The following is a 27,833-nucleotide window of genomic DNA, read 5'->3' as shown; positions in this document are numbered from 1 at the left end:
TAGGATAAGAAGAATAGGAAAAAATTAGCTTTTATACCTGACTTTTATCTACAGTAAGCTGTCTCAAAGCAGCTTATGATAAATAACCTTTCCTTTCCACCCCCACACAACAGGGACTTTCTGAGGTAAGTGAGCCTGAGAGAGTTCTGAGGAAATTGTGACCAGCTCAAAGTCATCCAAGCAGGCTTCATGTGTTGGAGGGGGAATTTGGTTCTTCAGGTTAGAGTGCCTGCTCTTAACCATGACTACACCATGCATCAGAGGAAGCTCTAGCTGCTAACACCCACCTCCCTCAAAATGGCAACATGGCAAAATCTCAGTCTTTTCCCCCAGAAAATAATTTCTTTTAAAGTGTATTGGGCGGTGTCCTCCCAGGCTTAAAAAAATTACCCTACATCTGCTCTTGGCCCCATTTTCTGGGTGGTTTGATCCTGGTTCAGAATTAGGTGCATGGTGAAAATTATACAAAATACTCATAGAAACTGAACCAGAGTGAACATCAAAAAGCAAGGCTGCATCCAAGAACACTGCCCAACTTTCCTCTTGAAGATAATTTAGGAAGATTAGTGACGATTTGATCAAGTCATCAGTGACACTGTCATTTGGTATAGCCAAGTAAATAATCTTACCTTCAAATACCTTCTTTTTAAAAAAAATGTTCAATTCAATTTTATTTTTGGTCTTGCAGCCACAGTCTTGAGCATCAGAATTTAACATTTAACACTGGTAATATATACAATCATAAATTTAACATTAACCTTGTTTTTATAAACAAATATATTTATCTCAGTTACAAAATACATTTGGCCTAACAGGTGGCTAAACATCCTTAATCCAACCTGATCTTTCCGTTAAATTTAATTACATGTAGGAAGAATTTTGAAACAGCCAATGCAGTTTGATAACCTCTTCCTTCCAGAAGGATCTGCAGTTTTCGCTGGACAGGAAAACCAGCCAGATCCTTTAAAAAAGGAGAAAGGAACAAAATTCGGTATTTATTAAATTTTGGGCAGTCCAGTAAAGCAGAGTTCCAGTATCTCAAACACAACACCATTCAGTGCAGTCAGTTCACCCATTTATATGTTGTCATCATTAGAGCCTTCTGAATGCAGGGCGTTCACAGTTGGTTTTTCTACATAAGTGCTGGAAACCTCTCTCTCTCTGAGAATCCATCTGTGCCAGTTAAGAAGTTTCTTAGTGGAGCTTCATTTGTACGGAAGGGATGAAGAATAAAAATCTTCCTATAATTTCTTCTTTTGTGATTAAGGTTGTATGTCTAATGGCATTTGGCAATATACATTTATTAATAATGAATGCATTTATTTTCCTATATACATTTTTAAATATGAAACATTATTGGACAGTAGTTCTACAATAAATCTGAACAATTAAAAAATGGACAGTAGATCAGATGATTCAGTGCTGAACATATTATGAATACAAACTATAGAAGTTTGCTCTAAAGAAATATGCTCAATAACATCTATGGGTTGATGATATACAACTATTTTCTTCTGCATTTCCAAAACGCTGGTTGACCTGCAATGTTTTCCTGCAACAAGCACACCAGTTTCTTCTCTGAGAGTTGTGATTGATATGGGTCTTTTTAGTGACCTTTAGCAGAACAAGGATAATCTGTTGTAGCAGACATCTGAAGCCAGATGGTAACATCCTCACACTCCCACTAATCTTCATAACAAATGCAGATTGTAATTTTTTTACTAGCAAAGTCACCCATGTCCCATGATTATTATGGTTGAACAGCTTGTGGCAGACAGCTACTTTGCAAAGCAGAGAGTGCATGTTTTGTGCAAGGGTAACAAAAGCTCGATCAAGGGTTTTCTTTGCTTTGAGACCCATGAGGGCCTCTTCCTCCCCTGAAACACCGACAGTGCCTTGAACACACTGGCCTAGAAGTTGGGCAAGTTCTGGCCTGGAATGGACATTTGTCTTCACAACTGTTTAAGACAATAGAAAAGATAATATGGTAAGAAAACAGTTCTGCAACTCAGAATAGGAGTTGAATGTAAAAACAAACAAGTAATCCAAATCTGTTTCATAAACCAAGGCTATCTTTGCACAAACCCTGCCTCCTACCCCATAGTTCTCTTGAGCTATTTCATGTTGGGAAAATGGCATCATTTGGAAAGGCTTAAAAGATTCTTGTTTGGCCCTGATCTGAATTGATTTTCATAGGGAAACCTGATTTTCATAGGGAAAATAATTGAGAACTCCCAACTTCACAGCTGTTTGAGCACTGCTTCTTTGTGAGAAAGTGTTTCCATCCAGAGGCGTTCCTCCCATAGGGCAAAGTGGGCAGTTGCCCTGGGCGCAGCCCTGTAGGGGGCGCAGGTTTGTTTGTGGGATTTTTTTGTATTTTCAGTGTTTTTCCATCTTTGGCCTGCAGAGGGCGCAGTTTTTAGGCTATCAGCACCACAATTTCAGGGATGTTTTGGGAGACTCTCCTGATGCTATCACCCAGGTTTGGTGAGGTTTGGATCAGGGAGTCCAAAGTTATGGACTCCCAAAGGGGGTGCCCCATCCTCCATTGTTTCCAATAGGAGCTAATAGGAGATGAGGATACACCTTTGAGGGTCGATAACTTTGGATCCCCTGAACCAAACTTCACCAAACCTGGGAGGAATCATCAGGAGAATCTTTTACTGATACCACCCAGGTTTTGTAAAGTTTGGTCCAGGGGGTCCAAAGTTATGAACTCCCAAAGGGGGTGCCCCATCATCCATTGTTTCCAATGGGAGCTAACAGAAGATGGGGGCTACACCTTTCAGGGTCCATAACTTTGGACCCCCAGAACCAAACTTCACCAAACCTGGATGGTATCATTAGGGGAGCCTCTTAAAGATACCCTAAAAGTTTGGTGCTGCTAGCTTAACAATTGCACCCCTGCCAGCAGGCACCTCCCAAATTTCCCCAGATTTTCCTTTTAAATCACTTCGCCTTTGACATGGATTTAAAGGGAGAATCTGAGGTCCCCAGTTTAAACATTGCAAGTGATGCTGTTTCAGGGTGGGGGAGAATCAACCCCAAAATAGCATCACTTCCAATGTTGTTTAAACTGGGAACCCCAGATTCTCCCTTTAAGGTGGATTTAAAACGAGAATCTGGGCTCCCTAGTTTAAACACCATTGAAAATGATGCTGTTTGGGGGTGGATTCCAGCATCACTTGTTTAAACTAGGGAGCCCAGATTCTCCTTTGAAACATTGAAAGTGATGCTGTTTCCCCCAAATGGGGGTACTGGATACAACACCATAAAATGTTTTCATAGCAGTAATAAAACATTTTGAAAGCATTTTGAAAATGTTTTCAAAAAATTATTTCTGCTGTGTGGCATGGCTTATTGCTGTGCTCAGATTTGTGAGTTGGGGCATGTTCTATAATGTGATGGTGACTTTGAAACAACCTGGTCTAAAAAATCATTGCTTGGTCACAGTGGGGGAGGGTGGCTGCCCATGGGGGGCACCAAACTGCAGTTTGCCTAGTTACGCCACTGGGCATAGCTACAAGGGGGGGGGTGCGTGTTGCATTGGGCATGCGCCTGGGGGGGCATCAAACTCAGGTTTTGCCCAGGGCTATAGTTTGCCTAGTTACGCCACTGTTTCCATCAAACAAAAAAGTTAAACGGTGCTGAGATCATTTCCTGGAATGTTCTTTTATCTTGCTATTGTCGCTTCAAATTTTGTCTCAATTTTTTTCCAAACTTGCTTTACTTGCTTTACATTACCCAGAAATTAGTAAGCATAGGTGTACAAGAAATGCAAGAAAAATTACACCAAGATGTTTGTTTGTTTATTATTTCGAGTTAATAAGTCGCCCACCCCTGAAGGGCTCTGAGCGGTGTACACGTATATATTGAGAAAGAAACAAACATTAAGAATAAAGGTGATGAGCCAGGTCTGCCCAACTCCTGTTGGCACAAAGTATGAACACACGTTGGGCTTTTCCACATGGTTTTCTTCATCGATTCTGCCCCCATGCATGCATTTTTGTACCTTTAGTTTACACTTCACATTTTTACAGTTTGGGTTGGGGTTTTTTTTCTTTTGCTTTTTTCAAGTTTTTATGAGACTGGCTATTGTGGGTTTTCCAGGCCATGTGGCTGTGGTCTGGTAGCTTTTACTTACAATGTTTTATCCACATCTATGGCTGGCATCTTCAGAGGTATGTCTTATGAGACTATTTTACCATGATATTTTTCTGGAAATTGATTTTGAGTTAGCTTTTCCCTCCTGAATCAAGTTTTTGTTGGTTTTCTTTGTCCTTCCCACTCCCACCCATCTCTTTCCCCCTGCTGGATGACTAGACCACTCACTTTCCTCCTCCCCAACCCTGAAGAGGAGTGACTTCTTTTTGCTTTTTTAAACAACACTGAAATACCAATATATCACAGGAGCATTGCAACAATAGGCTCAGGGGGTTATTTGAATATTCAACTTTCATTTAAAAATAAGTAATTCTCTAGCCCCATTTCTTAACGAAACCTGTTTGCTGATCAAGTCTATTTTATCCTTTCTCAAACATTATCATTCAGCAGGAACTCCACGCTTGAGTGGGGGATGGATTCATCAGGTACGCAGGTGGGGACTGAACAGGCTGGTCCTTTTTTAAAACTGAAATTCAAGGAAATGCTCACCTGCAAGTTTCTGGATTAAACGTCTTATGTTTCTGAAAGCAGCTGTCCTGGTTCTCTGTGCACAAGTAACAGCTGCAATTCTCTTTGTTCTGAAATAAATTGCCAGTGCACTTCCATTTACAGACACACTCACAGTTCTCTTCATCAAAGTCCATATTTGGTGCACACATAGCAAGTTCAGCAAGTGGAGGAAATCCTGGCACAAAAGACAAATGTTTTGTAGTCTATAAGGAGAGTGATTTATAAAGTCTTTCCCCACTGAAAGCCCCTAAAATGTTGGCAGCTTATCACTTTGTTAAAGGTCACAGAAATAGGGTGTAACTCACAGGTTTATCCTGCAGATTTACAAGAAGCCTTCAACTTAATTTATAAAATGCTCAATCTACTCAACTGGCTGAAACTCCTGTAATTGAAATTTTCACCAATATATGGCTAGAAATATTGTGGCATTAATATTCCAACAAAAAGAAGTGCGTGGTCAGCATGGATTCTGGTGGCCAGATCCCTTTTTAAACAAAATGATCTGTTCTGGTTAGCATTTGCTTGGATCCAAAGTGCTATGTTAGTCATGTCCAAGGGTTTAGGAATACCTGTTAGGATTTTGTTTGTTCGTTAATTTGCTTTCAACAGCAGACCTCTTATGGCATTGTTACCAACTATTCCATTTCATTTTTATTTTACTTTTGGCGCCTCGAGTCTTGTAGAATGTTTTTTCTCTCCCCAACTTTATCCTTGTAACAACACTGTGAGATAGGTTAAACAGCGACGAAGTCATGGTCACCCAATGAACTTCATGGCTTGGGGGGAGATTTGAATCTAAATGGCTCCAATCCTGGTCCAACACTTGAGTGGACTGGGAAATGAAAATGGCTCTGGAGCAAGCTAGCACAGCAGACCCTGGAGCAAGCAAGTCGTCTACGCAGCCCCACTGCATCATCCCACAGACTGAAAGTGGTTCAAGAGGAGATAGTGAGTTAACACCATCTACCACTGCTGATGAGGGATATAGACCAAGTGGCTCCTAAGGCTCAAGAAGAATCTCTGGGGCTTGTTATTCTTGGTTCTGGTCACCAGTGGCTCAATAAAGCAATGGACCACTAGCAAATTCTCCTGTAAGTTAAATGGCCAGTTCACTCTGATCCAATACATCCTCTAATCACTGCACCATATCCACTCAAACTTATTTTGAATACTGCCTCACAAGGACGTAGGTAAGCTGAGGTTCTCTGGTTCTAACCCCCCCCCCCCATTACATGTCCGAAGCTCTGCCCCCCATTTGTGGTTTTTTTGGTATTTTAAGTGGTTCTTTTCAGTTTTTGGCCTGCAGGGAGTGCAGTGTTTAGGCTAGCAGCACCAACATTTCAGGGATTTGTTGAGAGACTCTTCTAATGATACCACCCAGGTTTGGGGAGGTTTGGTTCAGGGGGTCCAAAGTTATGAACTCCCAAAGGGGGTGCCCTTATTGTTTCCAATGGGAACCCCCTGAACCAAACTTCACCAACTTTGGTTCAGGACCCCCTGAACCAAACTTCACCAAACCTGGGTGGTATCATCAGGAAAGTCTCCTAAAGATACTCTGAAAGTTTGGTGCTGCTAGCTTAACAATTGCACCCCTGACAGCAGGCACCCTCCAAATTTCCCCAGATTCTCCTTTTAAATCCATTCCCTTCTGCACGGATTTAAAGGGAGAATCTGAGGTCCCCAGTTTAAACATTGAAAGTGATGCTGTTTCAGGGTGGGAGATAATCCACCCCAAAACAGCATCACTTTCAATGTTGTTTTAATTGGGGACCCCAGGTTCTTCCTTTAATGTGGATTTAAAAGGAGAATCTGGGCTCCTTAGTCATCACAGCGGCCACCCATGGCGGGGGAGGGGTGCAAAACTCAGATTTTGCACTAGGTTCCATTTTCCATAGCTACACCTCTGACTGGAGAAAAGGGCAGAAGGGCAGCCAGTGGGATAGGTGGCCGGGGGATTCTGCCGTCCTTGACCCTGGAGAGCTGCTTTTATAAGCACTGAGGCCAGGGGTGGGGCTTGGAGAGGTGTGGCCACACCCCCAGGGGTGGGTGGGGTCATGGCCCCTCCCCCGAACCTCCCCGTAAAAAATCTATACCTATATCACTGCTGCCTCACAAACCTCTTTTGAAATTTCTGCCAGTTTAAAAACAAGTTTGCTATTTAGCACAGAGACCCATTTTTCAAGCAACTGGTCCCTTCAAATGTGCAGAACTGGGTCATTAATGGTCTGAACTGTACCTGGGGAAGGACCCCCAATGGCAATTTCAGCAGATGGATAGATTCATCACAGAGCACCCTTAAGATTGGTCACAGACATTTAAAGTTGTAAAGAGCATTCAAGTGTGCCCAGAAACTGACTGAAAGCAGATGACAGTCTTCAAACGCTTGAGAAATGTGCTCGTTATAATGACTTCTTGTTAGCAACCTAATCACTATATTCTGGATCAACTGAAATTACCAAAGATGGGAGACCTATATGCAATATATTATGGATAGTACTAAAACATACGCTTTTTCTGCACAGCACAAATAAAACATCTTGAGGACATAAAAAGGAGTGTTTTGGGGAGAAACTCCACACAGCTTTTCCCCCCAAGATGTCTTCAGGTCATTTTTATTTCAGCTCAACATTGTATTTTGAAAACCCTAAACTAGCAATCCCCCCCCCCCCCCCCAACAAGACAACCTCAAGAGTTTCTTGCTTGCTGTGCAGAACTCAGGAAATGTCTTATTTCTCCTGCACAACTTCAAAGCTCTCACTTTAATTTTCTCTGCTGCTTGCGCCTGCCATTTTCAGAAGCTGCAGTGATCCTCCATTTGCTGAAGGTTTCCCATGGACGTTTCCTCTGCTTACATTGCAGCCACCCACCATTTCAGTGTTTAAAGTACATGAATAAGTTTAGTTTTGTACGGCAATTTCTGCAAACGTTCCCCCCCCCCCCATCTTTTTCAATGTGATATTTTTAGAGCTACAAAGACATGATATAAGAATCGGAGCCGAAAATGGCAGGAAAAAGAACAGTTTTAGCTGGCTACACTTTATTTTCTGCACTACGCTTACAAAGAAAAGGAAAATAGTTCTTTTTATAACATCTGCAAGACATTTCATTTGTGCTGTACAGAAAAATCCATAGATAATTGTAGCAAGTTTGTCCAAAAGTTAGCACACTAGTCAATGAATCCACAAACAATGCAGGATCTAATAGTACTCCTGAGCTGAAAATTTGACATTTTAGAGTAGTGCAACCCGGCATCAGTTAAATGCCAGTTTAAAGTTTGTTATACTCAACCTATCTTTGTGGAACTCCACAGCATAAATGCCATGCCACAGTCTCCCAGCACCACTGTTTGAAATAGACCAGGGGTAGGGAACCTGCGGCTCTCCAGATGTTCAGGAACTACAATTCCCATCAGCCTCTGTCAGCATGGCCAATTGGCCATGCTGGTAGGGGCTGATGGGAATTGTAGTTCCTGAACATCTGGAGAGCCGCAGGTTCCCTACCCCTGAAATAGACTGTTTGAAATACACCATAGTAAGGCTGCTGGAGCACAGTTCCTCCAACTCCTAACCCCATTAGATAATAAATCCATGCTCAAGTTTATTTACAGCTGCTATGATACTTGTTTGTTTCCTTTACACTTATTTCCAGCCCTCACCAAAGTCTCTACAAGCATGTAAAGATCTGCAAGCAAATCAACAGCATTTCACTCCTCCTGGCATGGATCATGTTCCAGTGAGAGCAAGGCAGTTTCATTTCCAAAAGTGGATCAGACTGAAAAGGGTCTAGATTATCCACATCAGAAAGGTCCCTGGTTGCACTACTTATTTGAATTCCCAAACAGGGATACTAGCAAGTGGTTGACAGAAATATTATAAGGGTCCCAGGAGGTTATTTAAATAAGAGGTCTCAGGATGTCTGCTTCAGGAGGGAATTTGTCAAAAGGCATTAACAGTAAATTCTGATAGTTACTTCATGTTTTTACTATTTGGCAAATATATTACTTTGCTGCAAAATAGAAAGTTACAGAGAAAGGGGAAAATCCTTCTTGTCCACCTATCCCAGTTTTATGACATTTGAGCTGGTCCAAATTTCCATTCTCAATATAAATAAAAATGTGAGTATATAAATGAGTAAGAGTAAACACTTCCACATTTATACAGATCACAAGGATTTAGAGTGTTAGGATAGTTGCCATGGAGCCAAGGAGCTGGTTTATTTTCTCCAGAATAAAATGTAATAAACCTTGTCTTTATCTAGATAAGTAACAGGAATTAGCTTTTATAATTCTACTTTGAACATTAATTTCTTATGCTTTTATTCATCTGGCTCTGAATCGTTCCATTAAATATATATTAAAAAGCAATTATGTGTCACTGAATCAACAGCATATCTCAGTATATTCTGTCAGCTGCACACAATCTGGCAACTCTTCCAGGTTTCAGATTCAAGGGTTGCAAAAAGAATGGAAGGTATACCATTCCTCCAATCTTCCAGGATGTTTTTGGAGAATAGGTGTAATAAATATATATCTAAGGTCATTATAGAAACTTGAATGCTCACATTCTATGTGGCCAGTTTCTCCTTCGTATGGTTCCTGTATGTTATCTGACAAGCATAAACCATCCAATCACAGCTTTTTCCAGTATGAAGAAACCATGGTGGAGGAATCTTCACCTAGTAATTTCCACTTGCCTTAAAGGCATAGGACTTGTCTTAAAGGCATGTGTAATTCAAACATGAGCTTGTGTTTTCACCTGTCTGAATTTGCATTCTGAAAGTTTTCTCATTTCAGTTGTTACACTTTTGGAGCTGCAACCTCACCCGAGAGTGTGCTATCTTCCCAGTGTGGTTGCCATTGTGTATGAATAGGGCAATGAATGTATTTTCCTTCTCCAGCTTTTTGAACCTTTGCCCTCAAAAATCTAGGTTTCTGGTCACACATATTAAAACAGGAAAATATACCTTGCTGTATTTACACCAAATTGCAAATATTCTCCCCTTTCATGCAATTGGATTGCCAAAATCATAACAACTAAACAGGGCACTTTTTATCCATTTCCCATCTGGAAAGATAAATTGGCTTCCAGAGTTCAGACTTTTGGGGGGCTCTTCATCCCTTTGTGTACTTCTTTCTCAGGGTCAGTTCTACCAACTGCTCCCTTGCATGGTTAAGTGTTGCTTCTGCTGATTTGCAGCTACTAATGCCACACATGGAGGAGGTTACATGAAGGCCAACGGTGCCAGGATATCAGCATGAGAAGTGAGAAGCATCTACCCTGCACAGGATGGCTGAGAATATAATTCTTTTGGGAACATACTGTGAGAAGAAGAGGCAAAAACCCCTTTGTCATACTGTACATTATTTCCTTCAAAGGAAGGAATAATAGGCAACAATAAATGGAATCCATATGTTTGGTGTCTCCAAAGGCTGTTTCTCTCAGCAGCCTGCTTCAATATATAAGTAGCGATATTAAAATGAGGGGAAAACCTCAAACTGATAGGGCAAAGTAATCTATTCTTCTAGAATTTAAATGTACTTTTCACAATTGGTGAATCTATAGTGGTTGGTATACCTTCTCTTCTGCTGGGATGATCTTCATCTTCAACACATTCACATTTATTGGTGTCCCATATCCAGCCCTTGTGGCATAATTTTTTAAAATGAGAACAACTGAGAGAAAACAAATTGCATATTTTAAGAAAACCTTGAGAAAGTAAAGCAAATATAAATATGGTAACATACAAAAGGCATCTGGGTGAGAGAGCCAGCATGGTGCAGTGGTTAGAGTGTTGGAATGGCATCTGAGAGAACAAGGTTTGAATCTCCACTATGCCATAGAAGCTTGCTGGGTGAACTTGCGCTAGATTGTGAGGATAAAATGGTGGAAAGAAAAATTATGTAAGCCACCTTGGGGCCCCATTGGGGAGAGAAGTGGGGTATAAATGAGTAAATAAATTTAAAAAATGAAAAAAATGTTGTCTAATTAAAGAAAGTAGACTGATAATCAGTTCTGTGATTTGGTTCAGAGAGTTTGTTGAGAGACTTCTATAATTAGGTGCGGTTTAAGAGTATTTCTAACTTTAAAATTGTACAACAAAAAGCCTTGTTAACATCAAAGGAACAATTCAAGGAATTACAATTGAGAAGCTAGGGCCACAAACTACATTCTTTATGTCTACTGTTTTTAATGGTTGAGATTTTTCCTTGGCAAATAGTAAAGATGCCATGATAATTACCGTAATAACTGCTTCAACGAATGCCTGTCCTTATATAATGTAATGTATTTTACCTTGTCTATGTAATCTTAGCACATTCTTCTGTTTAAAAAATACTGTGTCATACAATATTAAGGATATAGTACCCTTCACCTAAATGTATGGACAATTCTAGAAAAGCTTCATGGTTAATTTTTTAGGAGGCAGGGATAAAAAGAGAAAGAGTGGGGGAGACTATCTTTCTTACCGATCCTCCTCTGAATACTGGACAGATCTTCTTATGATGGAGTATGGTTGGCGCTGAACATTTGATAAACACTTACAGTCTGTGTGGTTTGCAATTTTGACTTGAATTGGGTCAGGCACATTTGTTAAAGGAACTGAAATCTCAAAGAGCTAGAAAGTTGAAACACAGTATTAATTTCAGTTATTAATTCAATTATTAGTCTACCCACTTCTAAACACAATTTTAAGCTTTGGAAAAGGAAAATTAAGGCCTGCATTAAAATTATGTGTGTTCTTAAATACTACTACTGAAGACATACAATAGAGAAGTAGAGTTGCCAGGTTCTCCATGACCATTGGTGTGGGACAAGGAGGAGGTAGGGTTACCAGATCAGGTTCGGAAACTCCCGGAGATTTGGGGATAGATCCTGAAAAGGACATGGACTTCAGTAGGGTACAGTACCATAAAATCCACCCTCCAAATCATTCATTTTCTTGCGGGGAAGTGAACTGGAGAGGATTGGTAATAACAGGGGATTGCCAGATCCCACCTGAAGACTGGTATCCCCATGGAGAAAGGCCTCTGTTTGGCAGCTGCCCTTGCCCATTACTACTACAAGTGGCACTGAGTTAATAAAAATAAAAATTGGTGCCCTGTGCACCGCTACATTACTTCCAGGGAAAACCTGGACATGACAGAAAGTAACACTAGGAATTGCTAGAAACTCTATGGTTTCCAGCAATTCCTAGAGCTACCCTATGTCACTTCTGGGTTCTCCCTGTAAATGATGCAGCTTACAATACATCATGGCCCCCAATTATCCCCACCCCTAAACCTCCCACTGGTTGCCAGTCTTGAGCCTCTGGGAATCTGCAATCAACCACAAATGCCTGGTGTACCTCTCACACATGTTAACTGGGTGAAGATGTGCCTCTTCCTTTACATTTTGCTTTACATTGTTTAGCAGACAAATACTAGTGAACCAAAATTACTGTCTAAATCAGTGCACATTTCTTTCATATTTTTCATGTTCCTGAAGTGGTATATTATCAGCATTATACTGTTGGGCTTTCTGAAATATTCTTTTTTTCTCTAGGGTAAAACCATAGGGTTTCCAGTTTCTAGAGCTACACTACAGCAGCAGAAACAGCTCTCCACTGGCATCCACACAGAGCCACCTCGGGGTTTGTCCAGTTCACCTACCTCTCCTCCCTGCGCAGCTCTGGATGGCTGGAGGGACACCGGAGGGGTAAAAAGCGGCGCCCTCGTGCTGGTGTTCTTCGCACTGCACCGGCAAGAAGACGTCACTTTTGAAAAAACTCGCTCAGGGAGAGAGTTTCAAAAGTGCCGTTTTCGCAGCTGTTGGAGGTCAAACACAGCACTGCTGTGATGCAGCAGCGGCAGCTGTGCAAACAGCACCCCAGGGACAGAGTTTTTACCGTCCCTAGGGCAAAGTTTTTCGGGCGTGCAGATGCGGCCTGTGTCACTTTTGTTTTTTTCAGAAATGATGTAGCAGGGCACAGGATGTTGTACTCCCCATGCCCCCATTACTGAATCTCCCACCAGTTTATGCAATAGAGACTTGCGCTTCTGAGAAGACGCAATCTTCCACAGTTACCCAGTATACCTCTCTCATGTCCTAAACATGTTGAAGACATATGTCTGCCCTTCAGGGTTGCTAAATGTAGTGCTATAGACAATAATGTATGTGTGGCTGACAGCTGTGGTCTCCCTGTATTGTCTCAAGCAAGTCACTATCTCCTAATTTCTATTACCCAGTTGTAATAGTAATAATCCCTCGATAGAGGATGTTTGTGAGCAAAAGTTTTATAAAAAATTACAAAATCAGTGAAATAATAAAAAGTATAAGAACCATATATCCGAGGGCTGGGCTATTTGGCAAATTCAAACCCCCCTGAGCCAGGGCATACTTCTTTACATGTTTCCTTTATGTCAAGGTGCCACAACAAAGAATCAGGAAAGATCTGAATACCATTTTGGAAACATAAGAAGTACTTATGTTCATGCAGCTCAAGCTCTCTTCATTGCAGCAGCCTCCACATCTGTAAACATTCACACAAGGAGGCTTGAAGAATTTGTTGGTGGTAGTGCCCAGCTCCTTTGCAACTTCCACGCAGGTCTCTCTTGGCACACACTGAGTTTTTTGCCACTCCTCATCTATAACTGGAGAATTACAGTCGTTCTAAAAGTGCAGGAGTCACACATAGGATTCACAGATGTATTAGCATACCACTGACGTTACTACAACTGTGTTAGAAAGGACACTGCAGCAACACAAGCACTGCTATTAATATATAAACGACATTGTTTTAAGATTTGCAAAGCAATCTCTATGGGTAACATAACAATACCATTTTCCACCTTAACCTTTTTGTATCTTACAGTGAAGTCTATGGAACCCAAATAGAATTAAAAACAAAGTTGTGCAAGAAATTTTCTTGTCAGCATTGCCAGCCCCCATGCAGGTACAAGACTGCTGTAGGAATTTACTTCATGAGCTGGCAACTTTTATTAAATGACACTGGTGTGACCAGGGGTGCATCTATGGAAAACAGTGCCTAGGGTAAGCACTGAAAATCCCCCTCTCTCTCCTGCAGCCTGGTCAAGCCCAGCATTCCACTGCAGGCTCCACTGCCAAAGTCCACATAGACTTCAGAGGCGGGACCTGCAGTTTAAGCCTGGACCTGGCCACACAAAGCCCAGCATCAAACTGAGGGCTTGACCTGACCAGGTCCAGTTTTATACCACTGCTTCACCTTCAAAGTCTCACCTGACTTTGGAGGTGAAGCTTCAGGGTGGAGTCAGCAGTATAAAACTGGGCTCAACCAGGCTGAGCTCACAGTTCAATGCTGCATGGACTTTAGTTGTGGACCCCCAGTTTAAAGCTGGATGGGCTAGAGTGGAGTTCCCAGCAGGGAGGGGACAAGGCAACCGAGGGCACTCCCTTCCAGTGATGTCCAGGGTATGCACCCCAGCTGCCCCACCCTAGGCACACCTCTAGATGTGACAAAATGATCCAGCTGGGGTTGACCACTGCCAGGAATAACACCAGTCTGGCCTGTCATCTAAAAAAGGCCTGACGTAGTAGCAGTTGGCCCAGTCACAGAAAAGAAGCTGCCAGAGCCCATCAGTGATCCATGGACTGGATCTGAGCCATTATTCTTTTCATAATTCTGGGCTCTGCTTCCTCTAGGCAGTTCCACCCAGCAATGTCCAAGATAATGAGGTGTTTTATATCAGGACACTCCTCATAAAGTTTGTTTAACAGCTTATTAATTTCTGGACTTTTGGAGAGTTCTGTGTGTTTACATGCTGCTTTTGGCAGATTGTTCAGATGACTACATTGCATGTTTACTATCTTTTTGGTGGAAAAATCCCCATTTAAAGTAAATATCCTTTGGATTGTGATAAATTATCTTAAAAATGTATTGTCGAAGGCTTTCACGGCTGGATTCAACTGGTTGTGGTGGGTTTTCCAGGCTGTCTGGCTGTAGTCTGGTCTGTGTGACCAGACTATGGCCACACAGCCATGTGATCACAGCCACACAGCCTGGAAAACCCACCACAACTATCTAAATTTTTTTAAAAAACATACAAAAAGGTTTGACCAGAAAACCCAAAGACTTTTGATCTGGCTAAGGAGCCTTTTATCAATATAATCCTGCTTTTCTCAGTTCTGTAGGTATCTGTCAAAATAGGGCAGTGACCATATTATAATATGCAGATATGGGATGGGAATTAGGTTCTTCAAGTCTAAATATGCCTGACTCTCAGCAGAAATATGAACTCATTATTCCATCTCAAGCCAGCATCCTTTCTAAAATCTTTCAAAAATTTTTTGTAAAAATAAACGACAGTGTGCTTATTCTTACAGGATTTTCCAGGTGAGCGTTTTGCAGAATAGTCCTAAACAGTTACACCTTTTAACTCCCCTGACTTCAATAGATTTGGAAACGTGTACCTGTGCTTGAGATGCACAGTTGTTTCTTGATGATGATCTCACAGTGGGATGGTACATGTTTCCAACAATGTCTGAAAAAATACAACTGTCCCTTAACAAACACAGTAGCTGTGACTCTGGGAGCAGTGTGGTTATCTGCTTAAGGATGCCCGTGGTATCACTGTAATGAAAGATACTGTGCCTTCTAAATCAACGGTGTTATTTTTGCCATTTAAAAATACTCCTTTTTCTTTTGAAATATTCGTTAAAGCCTGAGAGCTCCATGCCTATATCACTCAAAAGTATCATGTTATAAACAAACCAATAAACAAGAGACAAACCTCAGAAAGTTTGTATGTATTTCAGATCCCAGAAACGATCCCAGGTATTTATAATTAAAGTAAGAAACCAAACAGTGTATTTAACTCCTATCAATGCATGTTGTGTTGAGGATGAGGAAATCTGAAGATCATAAACTGTTTACCTACCTTTGAGTATCTCTATATCATAAAAAGCAGCAGCAAATCTTGTAGAGCGATGTGATGCTGATCTGGAATCCAAGGTGGCCACAGTCTTGAGTTTTAGACGGCACTTCCACAGCTTCCAGTCCTCTGAGTGGGTAATTTGAAGGAGTTCTTCCAGACTGGCAGCTTTCCTGATCTGCTCTGACCATTCCAGTGCAGAAAGCGATGGTCTCTGGGGGGGAAAGGAAGAAAACAAAAAGGGCAGTAAGGCCAGAATGATTTTTTTGTGCTTATTTAGATCTTGGAAAAAGAGCATTCAGTAGTGTTGAATGTACCAATGTGATACATTTCTGACTACATCATTGTTACATCACATTATCAGTAAAGAATATATATATCCAACTACATCCAACTACACTATATATACATCCAACTACACTAGTAGTAAAGGAAAAAACCCAAAAAGGAATTGGTTGCTAATACTTCTGAAGACTTAATCCTTATAATTAGTAAAATAACTAGAAGATCAGGGCCAGACCCAGATTTGGCTCAATTTTATAGACCACTGACCCAGTGAATTTGAGCACTGAATTTGTTTCATGTTGAAACATTCTGCTCTATGATCTGTTCCTGTAGGGTTCAGCTAATGAGTCTGCACACCAGAAATTTTATGAGAACCATAATCCTAAATTTTGGATGATAACCAAGCTATTTTTAAAAGATTCCTAAGCAGAAGACATATTGTTTCAGCACCACAAAAACATGAATGATCTAGTCCAAGATATTTATTTGTACTGCATTCCATTTTCCAGGCAGAGTGATCCAAGGGCATCCCAGTTGCAATATAAACCTCTTTGCTATGAACCTCTCTTGGGAATAGTTTTCAGCTTCTGCAGCCTGTGCCCAGTTCCTCTGATACAGGACAAAATGGCCACTATTCTAAAAATCAGAAGAATGCAGAGTTTTCTATTTTCCTGCAAGGGAAAAATGTTGTCCTCCTCCTCCTCCTCCTCGGAACCCACAGAGTTTACATGCAGGCAGAGCCTCCCTTGGAGAAGGACATGAATTGGAGTGATGTTCAGGTGGCGTGATGCAGCAGTGGCGTAGTGGCTAAGAGCAGGTGCACTCTTATCTGGAGGAACCGGGTTTGATTCCCAGCTCTGCCACTTGAGTTGTGGAGGCTTATCTGGGGAATTCAGAGTAGCCTATGCACTCCCACACATGCCAGCTAGGTGACCTTGGGCTAGTCACAGCTTCTTCAGAGCTCTCACAGCCCCACCCACCTCACAGGGTGTTTGTTGTGAGGGGGGAAGGGCAAGGAGATTGTAAGCCCCTTTGAGTCTTCTATAGGAGAGAAAGGGGGGATATAAATCCAAACTCTTCTTCCTCTTCTTCTTCTTCTTCTGTATTCTAGGAGATCTTCTGCATCTGCAAAGAATCCCCAATTAGCTGGGTGTTTTGGACTGTTCAAGGGCTACCATTGGCAGTGGGCACAATGTAGGGTAACCAGCTCTGCTGTTATAGAGGGAGACTTTCTAGCCTCAACCTCTTGCTGCTTGCTGTTGTCTGGTGGAGCAGTGAGAAAAAAAATGGGAGGGAAGAGTCATCATGAAAAGTCATTACGTTACTTCTGGTGGCACAAATATCCTATGCCACTGGAACACTGTAGTGATCTCCCAAATCTCTCTAATAAAGCCATCTAGTTTAGGATGATTTCTAGATTGTCCCAGTGATGGATGATATCATTTCTGAAATGTGGCCAGGTCACATTACAGTATAATATGACACTATGTGATATCCTCTCCCACCTCCAAAGCTTCCTGGAGCTGCCACTGTTATGAACCATTGAAGAGTGATCCAACCTTTGCTTGATATAAAGCAACAAAGCACAATTGCTTGGCCAAGTCTAGGGAAGAGGATAGAGGCACTTTTTGAGGGCCTGGCCTGTGGGTTTTCCCATTTTACCCTTACAAACATTGAGAGCAGAGATAGGCGAAGAGGTGTTGGCTCATGACTCTCAAGTTGAGGCAGATCTGGCCAACAGGGGCAGCAGAAGGAGAGGCAGAGTGCTGAGGTGATAGAGTGGAATGTACCACTTCAGACTACAGGAAGAGATTTACATTGTTCACATTGTTCTATAGATGGATAATTCACTGAAAATAGAAAACCAGTATAGCATATGAAGGACTAGGCTGGAACTATTTTTTATTAATAGATGAAAATTTTCAGGATTTTTTTTTGCACAAGGAACCCTGAAAAATATGGATCTCCTCATAATTCACCACATTCTACTGCTTGTGTAGACCTGTTCAATTGAACTTCATTGCTCAGTAGAGATTTGGGCATTTTTTATACCCTGTTCAGGATAAAGATGATGGGATTTGTGAATTCATCCACCATTTCCTGGACCGTCTTTGTTCTAGAATGCTCCATTTGGGTCTTACTGCCTACCTAGTTCTGACCCCAAGGCACTAGGACCTAAACCAGGGGTCTGCAACCTGCGGCTCTCCAGATGTTCATGAACTACAATTCCCATCAGCCCCTGCCAGCATGGTCAATTGGCCATGCTGGCAGGAACTGGTGGGAAGTGTAGTTCACGAACATCTGGAGAGCTGCAGGTTGCAGACCCCTGACCTAAACGGAGCATTCTAGAACAAAGTTGGTCCAGGAAATGGTGGATGAATTCACAAATCTCCTGTCATCTTTATCCTGAAAAGGGTATAGTCCAGGGGTAGGGAACCTGCGGCTCTCCAGATGTTCAGGAACTACAATTCCCATCAGCCCCTACCAGCATGGCCAATTGGCCATGCTGACAGAGGCTGATGGGAATTGTAGTTCCTGAACATCTGGAGAGCCGCAGGTTCCCTACCCCTGGTATAGTCCTTGTCCAGCAGTCTGTCCACTTGTCGTAGTTTATACTTTATTTCTTTCCAAAAAGAATTAATGTGTGCTAGGGTCTGAGTATACTAACTCACTATTCTCATGAAGAACCACTGCCAGAAGAGAGGTGCTGAAATGCTTGACTTGGAAACATAAGCCAGTGATTATGCTTATCTCTGTGCTATGCAAAGCTTCCCCTGCTGATTTCTACAAATATAGCTGCTGTTCAAAGGTACAAAAGCAAGCCAAGCTGGAGATTTTTCTGGTTTTTTAACAGCCCTAAGCACTAGCCTGTTGTCACATATGAAGTTCAAAACATTTTTTCCTTAGCTTAGCTTTGTTTGAATTGCAAATATAAAAACAGCATTAATCAGCATGCACATTCATGCAAAATAGCACAGAAATAAAAGTGTGACTTAAGCCTCTGTGAGAAAATATTTTAAGTCAAGAGGAATGAGTGGGAAAACATGGAGGGATTGTTAAGTGTATTTGAATCTATTTGAACTAAACTAATTACTAAACAATAGAAGATGTTTCATACAAATCTAATTTTTCATATGAAACCAGAGTATGCCTGCTCTTTACTGGTTCAGCCTGTACAACGTGGGGTGTAGATCATACTCAAAACATCATACTGCATCTTTCCCATGGTCTTACCTCTGTGCTCACACCATGTTGCAATAATTGTGTTCACCTGTACGGTAGGTTGTCTGGAATACATTTATTTATTTAATCTTATGTAAAGTGACAATGCTGTATACCATGCTTAGTGTGGCTCACAATAATCAGTCAAGAGAACAATAAAATATTGTTGCCAACCAATCTATTTTAAACACAGATTTAATGTACAGGTGCTGCCATAGGCCCAGAAACAGGGAAGCAGCTATATTTAAAACTGTGCTTTGAAATATTTTCCTAAGGCACCAAACATAGTTACATCAGAGGCGTAGCAAGGGGGAAAAGAGCCCGATGCACTGATGCGTCCTCTGTCCCTGTCCCGGAACATCCCTGCCATGCCCCCGGAACGCCCTCACCACACCCCCACAGGGGCATGCGCCCGGTGTGTCATGCATCCCACACCCCCTTGGAGCTATGCTTCTGGGTTACATATAAAACATAGAGCTGCAAGGGACCTCAAGAGTCATTTAGTGTAACACCCTGCACAATGCAGGAAATTTACAACTACTTCCCTCCACTTCCTGAGTGAGCCCTGCTCTATGTCCAGGTAAAAGTTAAAGGTAGTCCTCTGAGCAAGCACTGGGGCATTACTGAGCCATGAGGTGATGTCACATCCGGAGTTTTACTAGGCAGACTGTGTTTTGCCATTGCTTCCTCAGTTGTCTACACTTTGCTCCCAGCAAGCTGAGAACTCATTTTAGCAACCTTGGAAGGATGGAAGATTGAGTCAACCTTGAAACAGCTACCGGTACCTGAAACCAACTTCTGTAGTGATCAAATTCAGGTTGTGAGCAGAGATTCGACTGAAGTACTGCGACTTACAACTCCGTGCCACAGGTCTCCCAGAGGAAGCAAAAACCTCACCAACCTGTCCTGGAGGAAAAAGAAAACTTTCTGACCCCAATATTACCCTTGTTCATGTAAGAAAAAGCTATGAGGGCTGAGTACTGGCTCATACATTCCTGCCCTCCCTCTCATGATCTAAGTTCACAGAATCCGCCTTACTGTCTGATGGCCATTTAGCCACTGCTTAAAAATTTCCGAAGAAGGAAAAGCCCCGTAACTTCTGAGAAAGCCTATTCCACTGAGTAAATGCTCTAACTATTGAAAATTCTTCTGTAAAGTTTAGCTGAAATCTCTTCTGATTTAATTTCAACCTGCGGATTCTGGTCCGATCTTCTGGGGCAACAAAAAACAACTCCGCATCATCCTCTAAATGACACAGCCCTTCATGAAGATGACTATCATATCAACTCTCAGTTATCTCCTATCCAGATCCTTCAATCTTTCCTCAGAGGGCATTAGCCTCTAGATCCCTCACGATCTTTGTTGCTCTCTTCTGGACACATTCCACCTTGTCAACATCCTTCTAAAGTATAGTGTCCAAAACTGAACTCCAAGTAAGGTCTAACCAGAACACAGTAAACAGATACTGTTACTTCACATGATATGGGCACAATAAAAAATTTAAACAACTTATAACAAATCACATCAATACATAAATAAGAAAGAGAATCAGTGACTGAATACCAAATAAAACAGAAAAGACTTTGGCAGAAAACAATGGCAAGGGGACAGACATATTCGTAGAATTAGGTCCAAGATCAAGAAAGCCACCCAACCTCGGGGGGGGGGGACCTGAAGGAGGACCTCTAAAATAGCTTTAGTGGTTGCATAGGTTCACACAAGAATAGATAATCCTTCAGGTATGTCAGCCAGAAATTGTATAGGGCTTTAATGGCCCAATCCGGAGGGGGGGGGGGAGAGGCAAAGGGAATTGTAGAGGCAGTGGGTTACTACACTGGTGGATTTGCCCTCCCCAGGGCACTTAATCTGGCAGAGGACCAAATCTGCTGGTGGGCAGCCCCATCGACCCTCCTTCCTGCATAATGGGTGCATTCCAGAGGCGTGGCTGGCGGTAGAGTCAATGTTAGTCAGCTTCCACTTCGGCTTTGCCTCCTGGGAAGCTGGTGCTCAGAGCTTGGATTTACGCCACCCTTTTGGGTGGTGTAAGGCCCTTGAGCTCAATGGCAGACTTTTTTGCAGCAGGAAGGAGGGGGTTTTTTGCCTCTGCACGCCACCGAAAAGTCCAAAAGTCCCTGTGGTGCCACACTGTCACTGTGCCTCCACAGGGCTCTGGATTGTGCTGTAAAGTTGAATTCCAGTACTTCAGATTGGGGCAGGAAGTAAATTGGGAGCCAGAGTAGGTGGAACAAGGCTACAGTGATACTGAAACTGCACCAGGTGTAGTTTCTGGACACTCTTCCACTGCAATTCCAAATAGAGCACATTGCAGTAGTCTAACCTAGATGTTATCAGGGCATGTACCAGTCACTAAGATTTTTGTCTTTATCATGCCTCCTCCTCCAACATTTTTCTAAACTAAAAAGCCCCTAACACCTTCGTCCTTCCTTAAAGTATAAGGACTCCACCCTATTGACTATTTGAGTTCTCCTTTTCCAACTGTCCGTTTTTTGAGATGCAGTGACTGTAGCTATAGAGAATATTCTGAATGAGGCCACAGCATATCACTACACACAAGTTTTCTGGGATTCTGATGGTTTTATTTTCAATATCCAAAAAATAGGGAACTTTGGATGGTAGTAGTTGATATATTTGTCAATACTGATCCCGGTGTAATTTTTTTTTTTTAAAAAAATGATTATGTGTGTTGAATTGTCTGCAGGGGTTTTTTTGTCAGCTTTCAAACATGACAGGCTCTGAGACAAAATATTGCAAGTGCCTTAACATTGCATCTGCACCAGGTGTTAGCAGCACTGCTATTACTAAAATGCCTGTGATTTTTTTAAGTACCAAATGTCAACCCAGAGATTAAAGGTTTCTACTGGTGACTGACTAACGTAAAGTATTTCATGATGGGATCCCTGGGAGTTGACAGTTCTCATATTTCCTTAGCAACCACCTTGAGTCTCCATTTGCTTAGTCATAAGTGTTTCCTCAAGAAAATCCATGCAACTATATTTCTCATATTACACAGGGAAAAGGGCAGGGAAAAAATGTTCTTAAGCCCCCTCTCCTCAACTGACAAGGAAAGGAGTCAAGGGTAGATGGGATAATAATATACTTTTATCTGCCTTTGCTACTTTAAACAGAAGGCTAAAGCAAGCTTGCCTTTCCTTCATAACCTACTGGAAAATAACTGCAATTTCCAGGAGAATGATTCACTTACAGTGACCTTGTTTTTATGAATTGTTGCTCATCATTTTAGCAACAGATGCAATGGAATTACTAGAAGGCAATAAATGTGTTTATTGATAGTGTTTATACTTTATAAAGTTTGCTAACACTTAAGACAGGAACACACACACGTTAGTCATAATTGGAAAGACAGTTCTCAGCAGCCTTGGAACAATGTTTATTTCCACTTGTGTGTTTACCTCCTAGAGAATGAAAAACAAGTTCTGTGAACTAACAGGCTTGGAAGATAATTTTGTCCTGGTTAATCAGGAAGTCTGGACTGAATTGGCAAGGCCAGAAGTTTGTTTGGACTGGGGCCTATTTGGCAACCACCTGATTGCACAGAGCTGGAAATCTAATTCAGTCCCGGGAATGCATGTTGTTTCAATTCTTCTCCAACTTTAATGCTTTTGAAAAACATGCTATTCCTTTCCTTCGATCAGACTGTGCCAGCTCCACATGCCACATCTGCTCCAGAACGCCATATTAAATAGGCCTGCTCCTGTTTGTTTGCTGAGGTACTCTGCACATGATAGAAGTCATGCCAAGCTGAAGATGTAATGTAATGCCAAGCTGCAGATGTACTGCAAGTTCTAGCTTTGGTGAGAGGAAAATGTGCCCTGTTTTTCCTTTGGGGCCTGATCAGCTGTTTAGAGTGTCCATTCCAATCACTGACTTTGAGACACAAATGGACTGTTAGCTTCATGTGCTGGATTCTCAGAATCCCAAGATCTTCCCTCATTTTTTTAAAAAAAGTATCATTTTTTATTTGTACTTCAAAATCTTTGCAAAATTCAAAACACAAAGACAAAAATCCACCCAATTATAATGTACTTATCCCATAAAGACTCCCAGTTTCTTCTGCACTAAATATTAACCATTAAACCCTAATGGTCATTAAGCAGTGAAATAAAATTAAATCTTTAGTGTCTCCATTTTTTAAAAAAAGTCTCATTTCTCTCTATTGGGTCTTATTATGGGTCCTTAACCTTCAAAACCACTAGTCATCAATTTATTTTTTTCCATTTTGTCTAAATAATCCATCAAGGGTTTCCAATAGACCAGGGGTAGGGAACCTGCGGCTCTCCAGATGTTCAGGAACTACAATTCCCATCAGCCCCTACCAGCATGGCCAATTGGCCATGCTGACAGAGGCTGATGGGAATTGTAGTTCCTGAACATCTGGAGAGCCGCAGGTTCCCTACCCCTGCAATAGACCATGAACTTAATTTTTCTTCATGATATATATATATATTTTGGCCGATTACACACAAGGCATCTGTGCCTGATGGGGGCAAATGTGCATCACCACAAGATTACTTGTATGGACATATTTTCTCAACTCCTGCTTTCACTTTCTATTCTTCCTGTAGCAAGCGAGACCACTCCTAACACAACTTTAATTTTGCTTCGCAGCCAGAGCGGGCAGATTTTGCCAGTGAGCACAGCTTTGCCCTGGACCTCTTCCTTCTGCACACAGTCAGCCAGTTTAATCTCACTCCACACTCCCTCACGCTGCTTTGCATGCTTCCCCTTTGCCTTCCTCCCTGTTGCTTACTCCTTCCAACTTCTCTAGATGCTTGTATTGATAAATCGAACAGCACAAGACAACCTTGCTCTCTCATGTGCCAGAAGGAGAGAGGGAAAGAGGAAATGTGGGGAAGGGGAGGAGGGAGAGATGGAGGCACTTTCAGCAGCAAGCACAGGCACTTCCCATCCCTGCCAGTGTCTGCTGGAATGTTCCAAAACTGGCAGCCAGTGAGGGGAGGTATCTGTGTTTCATGGCGTGGCGGTTCCCTTTCCTTCTTCTAAAGCACACACACCAAGCACCTCTAACATCAGCAGCAGCAAAGGTGCCCACCACTCCCCTTCTCTATCTTCTCTCTCTATTGTTCAAACCTACTCTCTGATCATTCTCCACCACCACTACCATCACACCCTTTGCCAGAAATTACTCTGTTGGCTTCCAACATAATTTCCCTCCGCTCCACCAAAATAAAGAAAACCCAGCTGGTTTTAGGTGGCACACAGCTCCATTTTGCTGGAGCCTGATCGCCACTGGCTATTATTGTGAAAGGGTGTCCCCACCACCAAGACCTGGCACTGGCAGTCCTTTTAATTCTCACATCACAAATGGCTTTGGCATGACTCCCTGGAAAAGAGCATTGAAAGCTGAAAAGTGAAAAACTGCGCATAAGGGAAGAGGCTCTGTGCGTATGGAAGAGGGAAGCGTCCCCTTGTAAAGATCTTTCCCTTCTCTCCAAATCCTTCCATCATCCAGGCTACATTCCCTGTCAAAACAGTTTGGATTTAACAGCATATTGTTTCTTAACAGAAGGCAGAAAGACTGGGCTTTTCCCCAGCCCACCTCCCTGACTAAGCCTTCCCATTGTGTGTGTGTAGGGAAAGGGAGAGGAAGAGAATATCAGCAAGATCTGTGCCTTCAACGCTGTTGATGGGTGGCTCCTCACATGTAAACAGAGAAACAGGAGGAGAGCCCTCTGCAAGCCCAGTATACAGAAAACAGCCTCAAGGCAAGTGTTACCTACATAATCAGCCTTTGAGTATCAAAATTAATTGGCCATTTCTGCCAGCTCTAATTCCCTCCCCCACCATTCTTCAATTGCAGGTATACTCCCCCACTGGTAACAACTGCAGTGCCTAGTCATTTCTCAATAACAATGGAAGATGCTAAGCCAGTGACACACACTTAATAACTCAAGAGCCACCTGTGGCTTTTCTGAATGCTGTTCTCCAATGTGATACTTGTCCCATATTTCAAGAAAGTGGGCCATTGATCAGTGGGGCCTGTGGCTGGCAGGCTGTACACACTTTGAAACAACCACCAGATGAATGGGCAAACTATAAACCAATCTAAGGGATAGGCCTCATGCCAAGAAAATAAATTTAAAATGTAGACCAAATTATGTGAAATTAGGAGATAATAAATGAATGATTTCAAAACCTGGAGAGATTTAACCACGACAGTTTTTTTCTCATTCCTTGGACAAAATTTCTTAGAGCCTAATTTTGTGCTGAACAAAATGCCATTTTGTTTAGCGGGGATTAAGCACACATGGGATCTCAGTCCTAATCTGATTAGAAGTGAGCAAAAGTAAAGTAAGAGTGCTTAAGAAGACCAATCCAAAAGAAATCATCTGAAGGAGAACAAACTAAAGTTATATTCTGCTGCAGCATGAAGTAATGAGCACAGGATGTCTTCTTTCCAACTGACCACCACTGTTGTCTCTCTCTACTAGTTCTGGCATAAATTTGCCATTCTGTCCTTGAGCTGGGCTAAGGCCCTGTAGCCAAACACTAATCTAATAACTGCTGTGTTTTCTCTAATGTGTACACAACACGGTTATCACACAAAAACACCAGAACTTTTTTCATTTAAAGATTGTACTTTCAGTGTAAGCACTTGGAGGTTATACCAAGGAAACTGCATTCTTTAGGTATTTAACTCATTCTTTCAGAACTCTAGTCCTTATCATCCTAGCTGTCAAAGCATTCATTTATCAATTTTTATGACTCAGTTAAGCTTCAGGGCACCAACAACTCCGGATTTGTTCATGTAACATGTACAGGAAATGTGGAATGTGTCAAATAACAAAAACTTTACGTAACAAATAAGATAACACAGCATTGAAAGCTTAGGATATAAATTAACTCTAGCAGGTACTTTCTATGTTGTATTGGCAGCAAAGAGTTTCTTTTGTTAAACCAGATGGCAAATTGGTTTTATTTCATAGAGTAAACAGTGCTTGTTTCGCTATTGAAACTAGAACCTCTCTGGAGAAAAAAAATTTTTTAATACCTGTTAGGATTATGACATAACATTTCATATACACAAGTTAAACCATAGTGGAAAGGGGGAAATCAAGTGTGGTGTAGCAATTAGTGCTTCAGAGTAGGTTCAAATCCCCAGGTTCAAATCCTCACTCATTCAAGAAAGCTCAAAGAGAGAATTTGGGAAAGTCACTTAAACTCAGCCTACCTCACCAGGAAGTAAGAACAATGTATGCTGATTTGAGTATGCAAGTGGGATATATATGATGCAATTATTTAATTAAACACTAGTAAAACACAGAGCTAATAGGTTATTTGGAACAGAAAAGCAAAACCTGAAAACTACAGTTCCAACGTGGACCAGCAAAAAAAAAAAAAAGCTGGGCAATGAGACAGCAAAGACAGAACTCAAAATCCCACATGAAACTTCAGAGATTTTTTCCCCAGAAAAAGAAACTTTACAGTTAGGTGCTCCAATTCAACGTGTGCTGTTAAAGTAGATTTGTGGACGACTAGATTAGAACTAGTTCTATTGCACTGGGCTCCACAAAAACATTAATATTTTGTCATGCATCATCACTGAAAAAAAAGTGAGTTATTATAGTCATATAATTTGAAATGGTCAAAAAGACAATAATTGTGTACATGGTTTCATTTTAAAAAATTAACTCACTTCATTTAACCAATTAACTCAAGGCAAAGCACTTTCAGTCCTCAAGCTTTCTACAGGATAGCTAGGCATTCATCAAACACCCCCCCCCCCTTAAAATCATGAAACTTAAAAACGCTTAACTTTGGCTGGATCAAGGCAAATGGAAGTTTTCCTCATTGGTTATCTATGTATGAAATTTATACATTTGGTTATATATTTATGTAGTATAAAAGACCCCAGCAGAGCTCAAAAAATGTAATTATAGTTCCAAAGTTATTGGGATCCATTCAACATCAAAATACACTGCATCCATTCAACATCAAAATACACTGAAACAAAGTACTAATGCAGAGTCCTAATAAATTAAGGCAACCTACCTTTACAGAACCATATTCAGAACTTTGCAGCAGATGCAGAAGGGACACCATGAATACATTCAAAGCTGTCCACAGCTTGTACATCCTTGTGTTTAAAATCCACACTTTGCTACACACTTGATATCATACAGCTGGAGAAAAAAATCTGTTTTGAAATGCATTTCCCTATAAACGCTTTATGAAAAAAAAACCAAGCATACATGCAGAATTTTTTTCTGCTCTGCTGATAATATGGAATAGTAAACAACGGTAATGGCACTGGGATTTTTTTAAGTAGAATTTTATTTTCAGTTGCTACTTTTAAGATAAAAATTGGGCTTTAAAACCCCCCCACAAACCCCCTGTATTTTCAGAAGCAGGAAAATAAGGTTCCAGATCACAAACTCAATCTAACTCCCACCAGGACACAAGAGAAACTCAGTATTTATTTGTAGTTCCGGAAATGTTCAAATATGCTGGCGTTTTGGTGCTCTACGCTTCAGCTGCCTTTTAAGACAGCAGTGTAACTGCCAATGTTTTGAGCTAGAGAGAGCTGTAATCCAACTCTGTAGTGAAACTTTTTTTTTCACAGCCGTCAAAGAAGCCTGCAGAAGCCTGTGTCTTAAAATCAGATACAGACATTGGCAGAAATTAGACACAAGCACATTTTGGCTGTTATCCCATTCCACCCTTACCAATGGTGTGGCATTTATTAACTAATTGATGCCATGCAGGC

At 41.5% G+C, this 27,833-nt stretch overlaps 1 protein-coding gene across 1 annotated transcript; it reads right to left on the bottom strand.

Annotated features, from left to right (window-relative positions):
* Nucleotides 1-640: 640 nt before the first annotated feature.
* On the bottom strand, nucleotides 641-27,251 carry VEGFD (vascular endothelial growth factor D). The gene is made up of 7 exons (XM_048493215.1): nucleotides 27,119-27,251; nucleotides 15,566-15,773; nucleotides 13,110-13,300; nucleotides 11,138-11,286; nucleotides 10,248-10,345; nucleotides 4,654-4,849; nucleotides 641-1,958 (listed from the first exon to the last, which is right to left on the bottom strand). Exons 1-7 carry the CDS (start codon nucleotides 27,200-27,202, stop codon nucleotides 1,832-1,834), a joined length of 1,053 nt encoding a protein of 350 aa, XP_048349172.1. The 5' UTR covers nucleotides 27,203-27,251; the 3' UTR covers nucleotides 641-1,831.
* Between the last annotated feature and the right edge of the window lie 582 nt (nucleotides 27,252-27,833).

The sequence above is a fragment of the Sphaerodactylus townsendi genome, linkage group LG04, assembly GCF_021028975.2.
Source record: "Sphaerodactylus townsendi isolate TG3544 linkage group LG04, MPM_Stown_v2.3, whole genome shotgun sequence".
Classification (NCBI taxonomy): Eukaryota; Metazoa; Chordata; class Lepidosauria; order Squamata; family Sphaerodactylidae; genus Sphaerodactylus; species Sphaerodactylus townsendi.
This window is presented reverse-complemented; position numbering and strand designations above follow the sequence as displayed.